General features: G+C 48.4%; 1 protein-coding gene across 3 annotated transcripts in view; it reads right to left on the minus strand.

The window, feature by feature from the left end:
- LOC138569113 (cyclin-dependent kinase-like 4) overlaps nucleotides 1–13,110 on the minus strand; it is a 1,540,933-nt gene that overhangs the window by 602,846 nt on the left and 924,977 nt on the right. For all 3 annotated transcript variants that reach the window (XM_069646780.1, XM_069646779.1, XM_069646778.1), the window contains one exon: nucleotides 12,372–12,460. In XM_069646780.1, coding sequence (XP_069502881.1) covers nucleotides 12,372–12,460 — 89 coding nt within the window. The remainder of the gene's footprint in view (nucleotides 1–12,371; nucleotides 12,461–13,110) is intronic.

Below are 13,110 nucleotides of genomic sequence, written 5' to 3' on the forward strand. Positions count from 1 at the left end.
TTTCTGCAGCGACCATCCAGAACACTCATTTGGTAAACACAAGACTATTAGTTGTTCCTTCCTTGTTATTCCTGTACTCTTGGTAATAGGTCCTTTTTGCTTTCAGGGTACTCATTGATCTAACTTCGAACATTCGGTCCCAGTCTGATTTTCTTGTTTGTGAGTTATCAGTTCAGTATCTTGCTTTGGAGTTCCCATTGCATTTAGCTTCATGTTAATGCCCGATTAATTTTGTTGCAGCCAGCTGTTGGAGTACCAGGGTGTACCTTATTTCGGGCAGTACTCACCTCAAACTGTCCTTAGGTACACTTGAGGGGTATATTGTCAGAAAGCCTAAATTGCATCACGAAGTGTCAAGCCACCACTACTATATTGCGCTCTTGGATCCTGACACCCGGGCAGAAGAAAATTCGCTGCTTCCCTATATTCGGGTTTTGTAAAGTCTCTACATCTGGTGAGGCGTGCTTACAAACCTTTTCTGACGCACCCTCTGCGTGCTGAGAATTTTATTTCACATTGCTGATTGTATTTAAGCAGGTTAGCTGCATGATTGCTGTGTCAGACAGTGGCAGAGACATCCTTTGTGCGGGGGTAGGGCAATCGTTTGAGTTATAGGTGTAATCTGACCCAGTTACGCGTTTGTGAGTGCCGATTTCACTATATAGCAATGCAATGCCCCATTCCTTAGGGAATATGAGCTCATTTGCGTTTTAACTGACATCAAGTTTAGAACCGGTTTGCAGAAGGTGTCACACCAACAACGTCCCACGCTATGGAACCCAGTTTTGTGCAGTCACTCGGGCGATGTGCCTTTGATATGACCACAATGAACACAAACACTCACACAGCACTCTAACACCTAGGCCCTGGAAGCTATTAGCTCACTCCCACTATACCTGCCCCAGTGCTTCATCACAAGTCATTATTGTATTATTATTATTGTTATTAGCAAAGTTTTAAAGTAAATTGATTGACTGTATTGTATTACACTGTTGAAAAAGTGTTTAAATGTGTAAAGAGACTTTCAGAATCAAAAACAAATAAATAATTAAAAATAATAATAAATAAACATATTCTGCCTCATCACGAGTTTGGTGGTAACCCTTAAATGCGGCGGTAATACTATTACCGCTGCATTTAAGGGTCCACCAAATCATGGGCTCGGCGGATTTACCCCCAGCTCTGAGCTGGGGCAAATCCGCAGCGATTTTGATGATTTTCGGCGCTATTACCAGTAATACTGCCGGCGGTAATAGCGCGGAATATTCCCCATTGGGCCCAATGGGGAATGGGGAAATCCTGAATGGGTCCAATGGGGAATGGCGACTTACCGTTGCGCCAAACCCGTGATACGGCAGGCGCTAATAGCGCCGGGGGGTTTGGCGGTAGGGCTAATAGCCCTGGCGGTAATGCCACCGGGGTTAGCACCCAACTCGTGATGAGGCCCATAGTATTTTTGAGTCCACTGTAAGTTCTATTTACAGAAAAATTGTTGTGGTTTACTGATATAAAGATACTAAAACCACAAAGGCAGTCCTTGACTTTCAATACGGAAATGGTTTATATATAAACTGTGCTACTCCAAGATTGGCTTCAGTTACCTCCAGACGAAAATGTCAGTCGACAGGAACTGGGAGGTGTGCACCTGTGGCAGCACCATGCAATCTAACTTGTACATGAGATGTAAAGTAGAACTGTAGTCACTTTTTAGTTTTGGCAATTTTTTAGCACCATCTATAAGCCAAAAATGTTGCATTAGAGTAAAGCTAGGGGGAATGGCATATGAGGAGGGACCCAAAAGTTGTAGGTGTTTTTGGCTATTTACCCACCTATTGACTGCCCAGGGCCATGCTAATCCCTATGGTCAATCCCACTCACATCCTGCCCCTTCCCGCCCAAAACACACCCTTCAGGTTTCTCTTGAGCTAGTTTTATCATGCCGGACCATCATACTTTGCGCTCCAAGTGCCTGCCAGTGTCTTCTGAGAGTTGATGACTTAATTGGAACTGTAAAAGCGCTACTAGTGTAGTAAAAATGTCTTAACCTCTTGTGCCTTCAGCCACTCAATTTATACGCACTATGGAAGTCCCTCACTGAAGTCCTGTTAAATACAAGCATTGGCGAAGTCAACCGTTTTAGCTTCTATATTAGTATTAGGCATATGCCAGGTCCTCACACGATTTTGAAGCCCTTACCATCGATGGCCAGTTAAGACCACTACAGCGGGTCCTTGCAAATGCCTTTCCCACGCATACAAAAAACCCAAAACTGTTGGCATTGCCAATGCTTGTTCTTTTAGATATAAGTAAGCATATTTAACATGTCATTCCTGAATCCGTCTCCTAGTGGTTCTCCACAGATCATTCGAGCCCCACTATAAAGGACAAGGAAAATGGACGGAAGATCAGAGGTAGGCAATTCCTGGTGACTGTAGCTGGGAAGCCTCTAGAGGGAGAGATCTGGGAACTATGGGTTGGAAATTCTGGATCTAGACACTTCACCAGGAGGATCAGAAGACTCAAGACAACTGGCAGATCTGATGCTATTTTGACTGAAGCAGATGTCCAAGAGATATCACAATCCTGGTCCAGGAAAAGATCTGGGAGGGCTGGCAAAAACCTATTGAGAAAGGCAGGTCACACTGTGCATGCGTGAGCCGCGCATGAAGACCTAGGAAAGTCTAACTCCCGGCGGCCGTGAGGAATATCCTGGAAACTCCTGTTCCCCAGCACTCACTTTAGGGGAAAAAACGTTTCGGCGGCGGAGAACCTTGTGCCCTGGCAGCTCCAACCCCGACGAAAATCGGAGCCTGGAAGCCACAATTAGGCTAAACAGGTGCCGCAGCATTGAGAGCCTGTATGTCACAGGCAGCCAGACGTGGCGGCGACTGCCCTCCTCCCCCACCCACGGCACAGTGAGCCATACGGCCATCTAGAACAAAGGGGGCTGCGCTCCTTGAATCGGGGCACACCCAATTTGCGGCGAGGCGGAGGAGAAACAAGCGAGGAGTGGGGCGTCTCGGGGAAGCCCCCAGCGCCATCTTGCCTGCGCCGAGGTGCGAAACACAGCAGAGACCCAAGCACCAGAGGGGGCTGGCGAGGCGCACTGCTCCACCCAACACACTGAACTGGAGGCGGTGGCGAGGCTGACAGCGCCGCTACCATCCCTCCCCAACACTGAGAGAACCCCACCCTGGACAGCGTCGCTGAGGAGGACCTTGTCTGCAAGAGCTCAGGCACCTGCAGCGGATGCATTGTGTGCCTATGCCCAAGTAATCCCAAACTCGGGATCCCATCTGCCTGAAGGGAGTAGTTGCACACTCTCCCCCACCATTGCACACCGAGCGGCTCTGCCAACACGTCAGCGGCAAGCACCGTGCAAGCCAGCAAGAAGGAGTGCCACCACACGGAGGAGGGTCAAAACCAGCCCGCCTACACCGCAATGCGAGACCCAGCGCCGAGCAGATCCCGAAGGCGGCGGAGAGGAAACACCGCCCCTCCCACCACACCGGACAGACAGCAGGCGGGGAGGCTGTCGGAGCCGGCATTTATCCTTCCCAAGCCTGGAGACCTCCGCCTGGGAACACCGGTGAATGCACAAGGCCACGGGGACCGCAACTCGACATGAAACCCCAGTGAACCTGGGGCTGGTGAAACACTCAAAGCAGAAAGACTACAGGCCCAAACACACCCCCTTGTCCCAACCAGCAGGTATTCCGGAGGAACGCTGCTGCATCAACGACTCTGAAAGCAGCCAAGAGGGGGTGCACCAATACACGCAGACAGAGACAAGCAGTGTCGCCGGAGCTGGAGCCCCAGGAGGAAACAGACCAACACTGAGCAGAAGGTACGTCTGAGACACCAGGCCCGAGTGGGGCGCTGGGCCGTGGGTAAGGAGCAGGGGGAGCCAAAACAGAGGGTGAGAAAGGTCGCCACCGGCAGCACTCAACCCACAGCAATTGAGCTCAGGCACAGAACCACCTAACACAAGCCGCCCAGGAGGCTGTGCCTCACACACTCAAGCTGCAGCCTACCCTCGCAGAGAAAAATAGAGCAGCACACCTCCCGACAGACTTGGCTGTGCAACAATAGCCCACAGATGCTCTGAAGCAAGGCAACGTAAGAACATCCCGGCAACCAGGCGAGATATCCCAGCAGGAGAAAATAAAAGGAAACCCCCCCCACCTACCTTGTAGGGCACCAATAACAAGTGGACACACGGCAACCCGCACGGAGGAGAACACTGTCACAACCTCGGGCCCCCAAAGGGCAACCACTGGCGCAGGGAGGTCCACACGTGCCAAGAATCACAGCTTATCACCGTCACACCGCCCCTTGCCCTGAACATCGCAATGGGTAAGGACAAAGCCAAGAGACAGATCCTCCAAATCAAGATGGATCTATATACGGTCGGACCCCACCAGGGTCCCCCAACTACAACTCCTGAAAATGGGGAGAAGAGAGATGAAGAACTCCATATATCTTTGATAGACGTCATGAAAGCCATTAACGAGTCGCGGACGTCCATCGAGGGGAAAATGGGAAGCCTGGCTGCAAAGGTGTCCTTCCTACGGCAGGACCGCCATAACCTATCCTCGAGGATGGGGGAAGCCGAACAGAGGATCTCCAACTCGGAGGACACCATAGGGCGGATAAAGAAGCAGCTTGCCACCATAACCCAAAAAGTATTGCAACTTGAGAATAGAGCCGAGGACAGTGAGGGGCGAGCGATGAGAAACAATATTCGGATCCTCGGAATTCCCGAAAGAGAAGAGGGCCCCAGCGTAGAGCTATTTCTGCAAGACTGGCTGACCGATGTATTTGCCCCCAAAAAATTCTCGAAGTTCTTCTCCATCGAACGAGCTCGCAGAGTTCCGACTGGCCGACCCGTCCCTGGAGCACAGCCACGCACAATCATCGGAAAACCCATGAACTTTCGAGACAGGGATGCAATTCTCCAAATGGCCTGCACCACATGGCCCATCACATACAACGGCCACAGGGTCGGCTTTTATCCAGACTACACCAGAGAGGTACAAAAAGCACGGCAATCATTCGACTCAATCAAAAAGAAGCTGCACTCTCTCTCAATGAAATACGCTTTGTTCTTCCCAGCGCTGCTAAAAGTGTACCACAAAGGCATCACCCACCTGTTCCACTCACCCAAGGAAGCCTGGGACTGGATGGAGACCCAAATTCTGAACGGTCCAGAACACCCAAGATCACCACGAGAGCCATTGAGGCGGATGCCGGAAAAGGATAGCTCACCACCGCAGCAGAGCCCACGTAGCCACAATCATCCCGCACTATCACAAAACAGCCCGGACAGAGAAGTGACCGGATGAAGCTGGCCGCAATGACCCCTCTCTCACATACAATGCAGAAGTAAGGGGACTGCAACCTGGTGGCCGCCAGAGAACAACGAAAACCTACTTGCAGTTGACGTAAGCGTCCCGCTATCTCCACAGATGGTTTTGTTACAGGTTATGTGCCCAGTTGGCGCACAGTTCGGGCTACAGGTACTTCTGGTGGGGGGGGGGGGGAGTACAGAATGGGAAATGGGGAGGGAGGTCCTGTTTCGAGGCAGCGAGCACAGAGAGCAAACCGAATAGACTAACCAGGGAGCTATCAAGCACAGCACTTATCCAACACACAAACACAGAATCACCTCCTGAATATAGTTTATTCAATAGGAACACCAGGCAAAGTCAGAACCGAAGGGCCAATAAGGCACAAGGTACGCAAGAGCAGCTCATAACAAATGCCACGACACCCAATATTGCCGCCAGAGCTGACCATGGCCTCACATAACACTACCCACAGGAACCTCCTGACATGGAACGTAAATGGACTAGGGAACAGAATTAAACGACACCTAGTCATGCAATTTCTGAACAGGCACACACCTGACATTGCATTTTTGACTGAAACACACCTGGCAGGAACAAACTGCACTCTATTTAAACGCACAAACTACCGACTAGCAATACATGCTGGCTTCACTAGGGGCTCTCGCGGAGTACTGATACTAATAAACAAGAAACTACCATTCCACCTGTCCAATGTCACCCAGGACATGGGGGGTAGATACACATACATTACAGGGACGTTATGGGAACAATCTATCTCGCTACTAGCGGTATACGCACCACCAACCATGCTATCTACGCTGCTCACAGACATTTCTTCCCTGATCACCCGTGACACATCAGATGTCATGGTTATAGGCAGTGACTTCAACAAAGTCATGAACGTAGAGTTGGACCGAAAGCATCCACGAGGTAGAAACCCAGCTACGAACACAACACTAGCCACATTTGCGGGTGCCTTGGGATTGCAGGATTCCTGGCGCACTGTACATCCGGGGCGCAGAGAATACTCCTACCATTCCGGAGCCCATACTTCGCTCTCAAGGCTAGACTACTTTTTCATTCCAGCTATAGATATGCACAAACTATGCAAGGCACAGCTGCTCCCTAGAGGAATCTCGGACAACTCCCCTTTGATACTAGAGATCAGCACCTCCAGGCCGACCCCCCCCCCCCCCCCGGCTGGCACCTAAATAACCACTACCTAGGATTCCCGGATTAGTAGAAAGAATCCAAGACACCACCAAAACGTACTTTGAACTAAACACAGGGACCGTAGCCGACCCGGGCATACTATGGGAAGCCTATAAACAGTGTTGAGAGGGGGCATTATCTCCTGGACTACCGCACATAAAAAGAAACACCTTGCCAAGTTACAAGAGGCAGAACAGCAGGTCCAACAAATAGAGGAGACTCGCCTGTCTCAGGCCACGCCCGAAACACACAGGGAACTAATACTAGTACAGAAACGCCTCCAAAACGTATCCCTGGATAATGCCAGGCAAGCGCACAGAGCTCTACGCTCTAGAGTGTATGAAACAGGCGATAAAGCTAGCAAGATGCTGGCATGGCTGGAACGCAGGATAGAGGGGCACAACCAAGTCAGACAACTCAGTAATGGGGACTCTGTCCCATTAACATCAGATAGAGACATAGCAGAAGGCTTTGCCACATACAACGCAAGCCTATACAAGGCACCCATCTCCCCCATAGACAGATCAATCATGACAGAAATCACTCTCCACACTCTCACTAACGAACAACAGACCCTACTGTAGTAAGAAATCACTGAAGAAGAGGTGATAGCAGCCATGTCTGGCCTCCAAACTGGGAAATCCCCAGGCCCAAATGGCTTCCCAATTGAGATATGGCAGAAGATGGGCGCAAACGAGATCGCCCCGCACCTCCTGCGCATGTACCATAATGCATGTGACCACGGCTCCCTGTCCCCAGACCTCCGGGAAGCCACAATAATAGTGCTGCCCAAGGCGGACAAACCCCCTGAAGAATGTAGTTCATATAGACCCATCTCCCTCATAAATGGTGAAACAAAAATTCTAGCAAAAGTGTTAGCTGATAGAATACAAAAGGACATCTCATCCCTCATTCACCCAGACCAATGCGGCTTCATGCCGCAGAGGTCAACACGAATGAACCTATACAGACTGCACTCAGCTTTGAAAAGAGCCGATACACTCCGAGGCCCCTTGGCACTGCTTGCCATCGACTTCGTGAAAGCCTTCGATTCGGTGCACTGGGAGGCCATATGGGAAGTAATGCGGCGCATGGGTTTCAGTCACCAATTTATGGCATGGGTAAAACTCCTCTACAACTGCCCGTCAGCGAGAACGAGAGTCAATGGATGGCGGTCAGATCCCATCACCCTAGGAAGGGGAACGAAACAAGGCTGCCCCCTATCAGCTATGATCTTCGCCTTAGCCATAGAACCCCTTGCAGTGCTACTGAGAGAGTCGGAGGCATGGGAGGGCTTCCGATGGTCGAAGACCTGGGAAGATAAGGTATCACTGTATGCAGACGATTTGTTAATCTACTTGAAAGACCTAGTCAACTCATGCCCTATAGTCACACACCTACTAGAGAGATAAGGAGCCTTCAGCGGATTACGCGTTAACAGGCTAAAATCCATACTCTTCCCGATAGGGAGGGAGACCGCCTTAACTCCCACAAACTACCCATACCAGGTGGAAACAAGTCAATTTAAGTACCTAGGCATCCAGATCACAAACTGCCTCACAAACTACATACATACAAACTTACACCCCATCACAACGAGGTTCACAGAGGACACTCGCCACTGGACCTCGCTACCACTAACTCTATTGGAAAGAGCAGCCCTTTTCAAAATGATCACCCTTCCCAGTTTCCTGTATGTCCTCCAAAACGCCCCGCTACACATCCCAAGACACGAGTTCCAGAAAATCGATTGCGCACTGCGGAACTTGTTATAGTGTAATAGTCACCCGCGTATAGCACTCGCCACGCTCCAGAGGTCGGTCTGTGAGGGAGGTATCGGACTACCCAGGCTACAAACTTACTATTGGGCTAGCCAGATGGCGGTAGTGAATGACATGCTGCATGGGAACATAACACTACCACATATCAGGGCGATCAGTGGCAACAGTAAAATGCCCCCCAATGACCTCCTATACTGTGACAAAGGCAGAACAACCCCCCTGTCCATGCTAGCGCACATATCACGTATCTGGGTTGAAACACACAAGTACATGAAAACTGACACCTGAGCAACCGAGCAACCACTATGGAACAATAGACAGCTCCCAGAAATAAACAAGCTCCCCAAATGGCCCACCTGGGTAACACTTGGAATAACGAAAATTGAGGATGTCATTAGAGAGGGTAAGATGGCCACATTCGAATCATTACAATCCCTCTTCACTCTCCCACCAACGGAGCATTATCACTACACTCAAATTAAACACGCCTTACAAGCCCATCTTCCGGACATGAGCAGTATGCATGAATATACCCCGATAAAACGCAACATAGTCCCGGAACAGATCATACACAAAGTCACCTCAACCATATACAACACAATCACCTCCTTTGCCACAAAGGAACTAGGCAGCCTTAGGGCCAAATGGGAGCGGGATCTGGGGGCACTGCAACCAGAAGACTGGATCACCGCATTGATGTACCCACGGGAGGTAGAAATCTCATCTAGACTGAGACTTGTCCAGTATAAGATCCTACATCACACATACTACCTGAGAGTAGCGCTCTTCAGGTGGGGCAAAACCTCAGATCCACAGTGTTTGCGATGTAAACACGAAGAAGGCATCTTCTTTCACATTATATGGGAGTGTGACCGCATGCAAAAATACAGGCAAGTATGCTGTAACGAGCTAACAAGATCATGGGCAAAGTAATACCAAGAGAGCCAAAGCAGCTGTTACTAGGGGTAGATAACGAAAGCGATCTGACACGATATGAAAAGATGTTTCTATCAACTGCCACAGCAGTATTTAGAAGGAACATTGCACAGCTTTGGGGGTCGGAGGAGACACCCACCTACAACCAATGGGTGACGGAAGTTGATCTATGCAAAGCAATGGAACACAGGGTGTATACTGCGAGGGGGTTCCCGGAAAAGGCAAGAAAGATATGGCAAAAATGTGAGGACTCACACTGACTGGTCAAATTGCCTAGCTAAAATAGCCACCTTTTGGTAAAGAGCAGAAAAAGCAAATGTAAATGTGATATTATCTTATACTGACTGTGATGTTGTCTAATAACCAGCTTGCTGATGCTCAGTGTGCAAAGGGTTTGGGGAGTTTGCATCGTGCTCTGCAGCGGATGCACCGTTGAGTTGTATGTAAAAAAAACAATAAAAATTGTTTGTTTAAAAAAAAAGAGAAAGGCAGGTCACTGGACTCCCACATTCCATCAGTGGAGAGACTCCCCTAGTTGGGATGAGAAAGAAGATGCCAGAGTCCCCAGATGAACCACCAGACAAGGAATCATGCCCCAGAAGAGCCAAGTTAATCTCCAGCAACATGGAAGAACTATTAAGAGCACTGGACAAGGGAGAGTAGGCCATGATACATCAGGACACCTTAGTAGCCTTTCACAGAGCCAACATGGAAACCCATAGAACCATCTACGGTTCTACAAAGATTACGTAACGGACAAGACCCAGACGCATTTTATGTAAACTACAAACAGGTGGCAGAAACAACCGGGTGGCCCTGAGACCACTGAGCTCCTTACATCATCCTGCTACTCACAGGTGATGCTCAACAAGCCTATCTAACTCTGAATCCTGATGGAGCCACCTCGTATTAACACCTGAAACAGGGCATCCTTAAGTTAGGACCAGGAACACTACAGAGTTCAACTTAGACATCTCTGACTTCAGTAAGGTATAACTCCCCGGCAGATGTCTTATTGGGTCAAAGAGTTAATCAATAATTGGTTGAAGCAAATGCACTATGAGGAGTTGCCCTGTCAAGGGGGATTTGGACCCCTCTAACCTGGGGCAGGAGGCGTACCAGGGTGTTTGCCAGAGCCAGCCGTACCCCAGAGGAGGGATTTGGGAGAACCCAGTCCCTGCCCCCTACATGTGCCATCTTAGTTGAGAGTGGTAGCATTATCTGTCACCTAATGCCTGCCGAACCCTATTAAGGCCAGATTTGTTTGTGTTTTGTTGCAAGACTACCAGACCCAGAAGGCCATGCAGCACCTAAAAGTCACCGCATTCTGCAGAGGGGAGCAGGTGGCTTCCTGAGTGACCCGAGAGCAACAATACAAGTCAGTGACCCCTTTCAAACAAACAAGGACTTGCCATACCTTAGTGATAGCAGCCAAACAACCAAGCCCTGAACTAGAGAGACAGATGCTAACGCAATGGGCAGAAAAGGGGGCAAGGATAAAGGGGGATTAAACACCTCCAGGTATTGTGGCCGAACACAGGGGCATTCGTAAGACTAGACTGGCACGAAAGATCAGATGAGAAGGTCAACCAATGGAAAAGATGCAGAAAGCAAAGTCAGGGGTATAGAAAACCTGCAGAAACCAAACCAAGTAAGCGGTGTTGAGGGGAAGACTAGGTAGAGTGGAGGCAGACTGATATACCAGGCGGACAGTGGAGAAGAGCGTTGCAGAGACTGTGTTGGAGTTTGTTCCAGGTGAGGTCTTGGTAGTGAGAGGTACCTGACTGAAAGGCTGTGAATGACTGTTTAATGGACCATCTGAGAGGGGATAGAAAGAAAGTATATGTATTGATTGAGTGAAAGTAAGAAGGGGGTAGGAGAATGAAAGTGGTGTATTTGAGTAATGGAGGAGAGGAGAATAGAGCGAGTGGAGAGGAGGGTAGAGTAGAGAGGGGAGAAGAGTGTAGAGTAATTAGGGGAGATGAGCGACGAGTGTAGAGGACAGCAGAGTTGAGGGAGGAGGGAGGAGGGGGAAGAGAATAGTGTTCGAAGAGAAGAGTGTGTATATACGAGGCACAGGTGAGAAGAGAGAGAGAAGACAACTGGAGGAAGTGAGACAGGATGGGAGAAGGAGAAAGGGAGAGGGAGGGAGAGAACCAGAGTGTTTGATATTGGCACCTTCAAAACCATCAAGTACTATTTTGAAACCCTGGTGATTGGTAGACTTAGTTACCTCTAGGAGAACCCCGGAGAGTGTCAGAGAGATGAGGCTGATTACCTTAGGCCCTTGACTAAAGCTAATACTTGGGAGGATAGCTCAGGGGCAACGTGATTTTCTTAGAAGCAAGACAACGCTGAGGTCACAGGTTTGAATCCTGGTCTAGCACGTAAAGTCTGGTCTCCGGCATCAAGTGTGATATAAAAGCTCAATTTAGTATAAGATAGTAGGTGTTACTGATCGCTTTCTTGAAAATCTGAGGGTTAGGGTGACAGGAGCACACAGGACAGTGAGAGAGGGATATTAGAATACACTGCCCACACACCCTGACTACAGAAAAAAACTGTGATTGTTACCATTTTGAAAATAAAAACCCTTGATCCAGAGACTGCGAGTTGTTGAAGCAATCCGGTATCGAAAAGTATAGGAATAACCGGCAATAGGGAAAACCACACGTCTAATAAAGGGAGTCGGATTAAGGTTAAATGTAAATTACAAAAAAGACACAGGCCATTTTTGAATTCTCACTTTGTAAAATGTACGATTAAACTAGTACGCATGGTTTTTACAAAGCAGGCCACTTTACAGGATGTGTATGATGGAGCGGGCTCGCCGATTTCAAATCAGCTAACCCGTCTCTATCATCTAAATCTGATGTTTTTCGCATCACATTTGAAATCTGACGAAACTGTTGCTTGTGCATGGACATCCAGGTATGCCAGCAATTTTGTGCATAGCTTGTTGCACTTTACAGGGGGACTTCATGCATCTAAATATTTTGCAGCATTGGTTGCAATTAGATCCATACGAGTTTATAATTGTACTTTCAATCAAACGCAAACATCGGAGGACACAGAAACGTGCATTATTTACCACATCCTCTGCTCCTGGCTCTGGAATGCTGGCACCTTGGAAAAACTGGTTGCTTCTGAAGATGTATTGATGCCTGGGAATCAGCTTGCCTAGAAGAGGTGAAATTATATCATAAGCGGATGAATTTAATTTGCAGCATAATTGTCACTTATGATGCTCAAAAACCAAGGATGGATTATTAATGTTCTGAAGCACTGATCTTCCTCTTAAATAGTCCATTGAGTTATTGCACGAAATGGGGTTGGACAGCGTTACAATTTCCATCAACCAACCAAAATATGTTACATTAAAATACACTCTTACTTCATAAAATAAATATGGTATAGGCTTATGTAGCAACTTAATCTAAATATGTTGGCTCAAGATACATTTTTGGTGACCTTTCTCAAGTACATCAACTTTTTCAGAAAGGTCAACAAGACCCAAGTCACATAAGAAGAGTTAGCTAAAACAAGGAAGAATACCGCAGGACATTGTCTAAAGTTAAAATGCCTAAGCACAAGAAGAATAGTTGCATTTGTGATATGCATGTAGGCTGGACAAAACATCACAAGGTGCAAAAGATCTTCCACAGCGTCCATGCACAAAGCACAGGTCGACTTATCGGGGAAGCTTTTCCAGCTACCAATATCATTCCTTAACATTAGACAATTAAATGGGGCCCGAGTGATAAGCCAGAAGCTTTTTTTATTGCCGAGTGTGAGATAAAGCTGCATGAAATCTACTTGCCCGACTAATG

Source organism: Ambystoma mexicanum, chromosome 2q (genome assembly GCF_040938575.1).
Source record: "Ambystoma mexicanum isolate Mex_15411 chromosome 2q, UKY_AmexF1_1, whole genome shotgun sequence".
Taxonomy (NCBI): Eukaryota; Metazoa; Chordata; class Amphibia; order Caudata; family Ambystomatidae; genus Ambystoma; species Ambystoma mexicanum.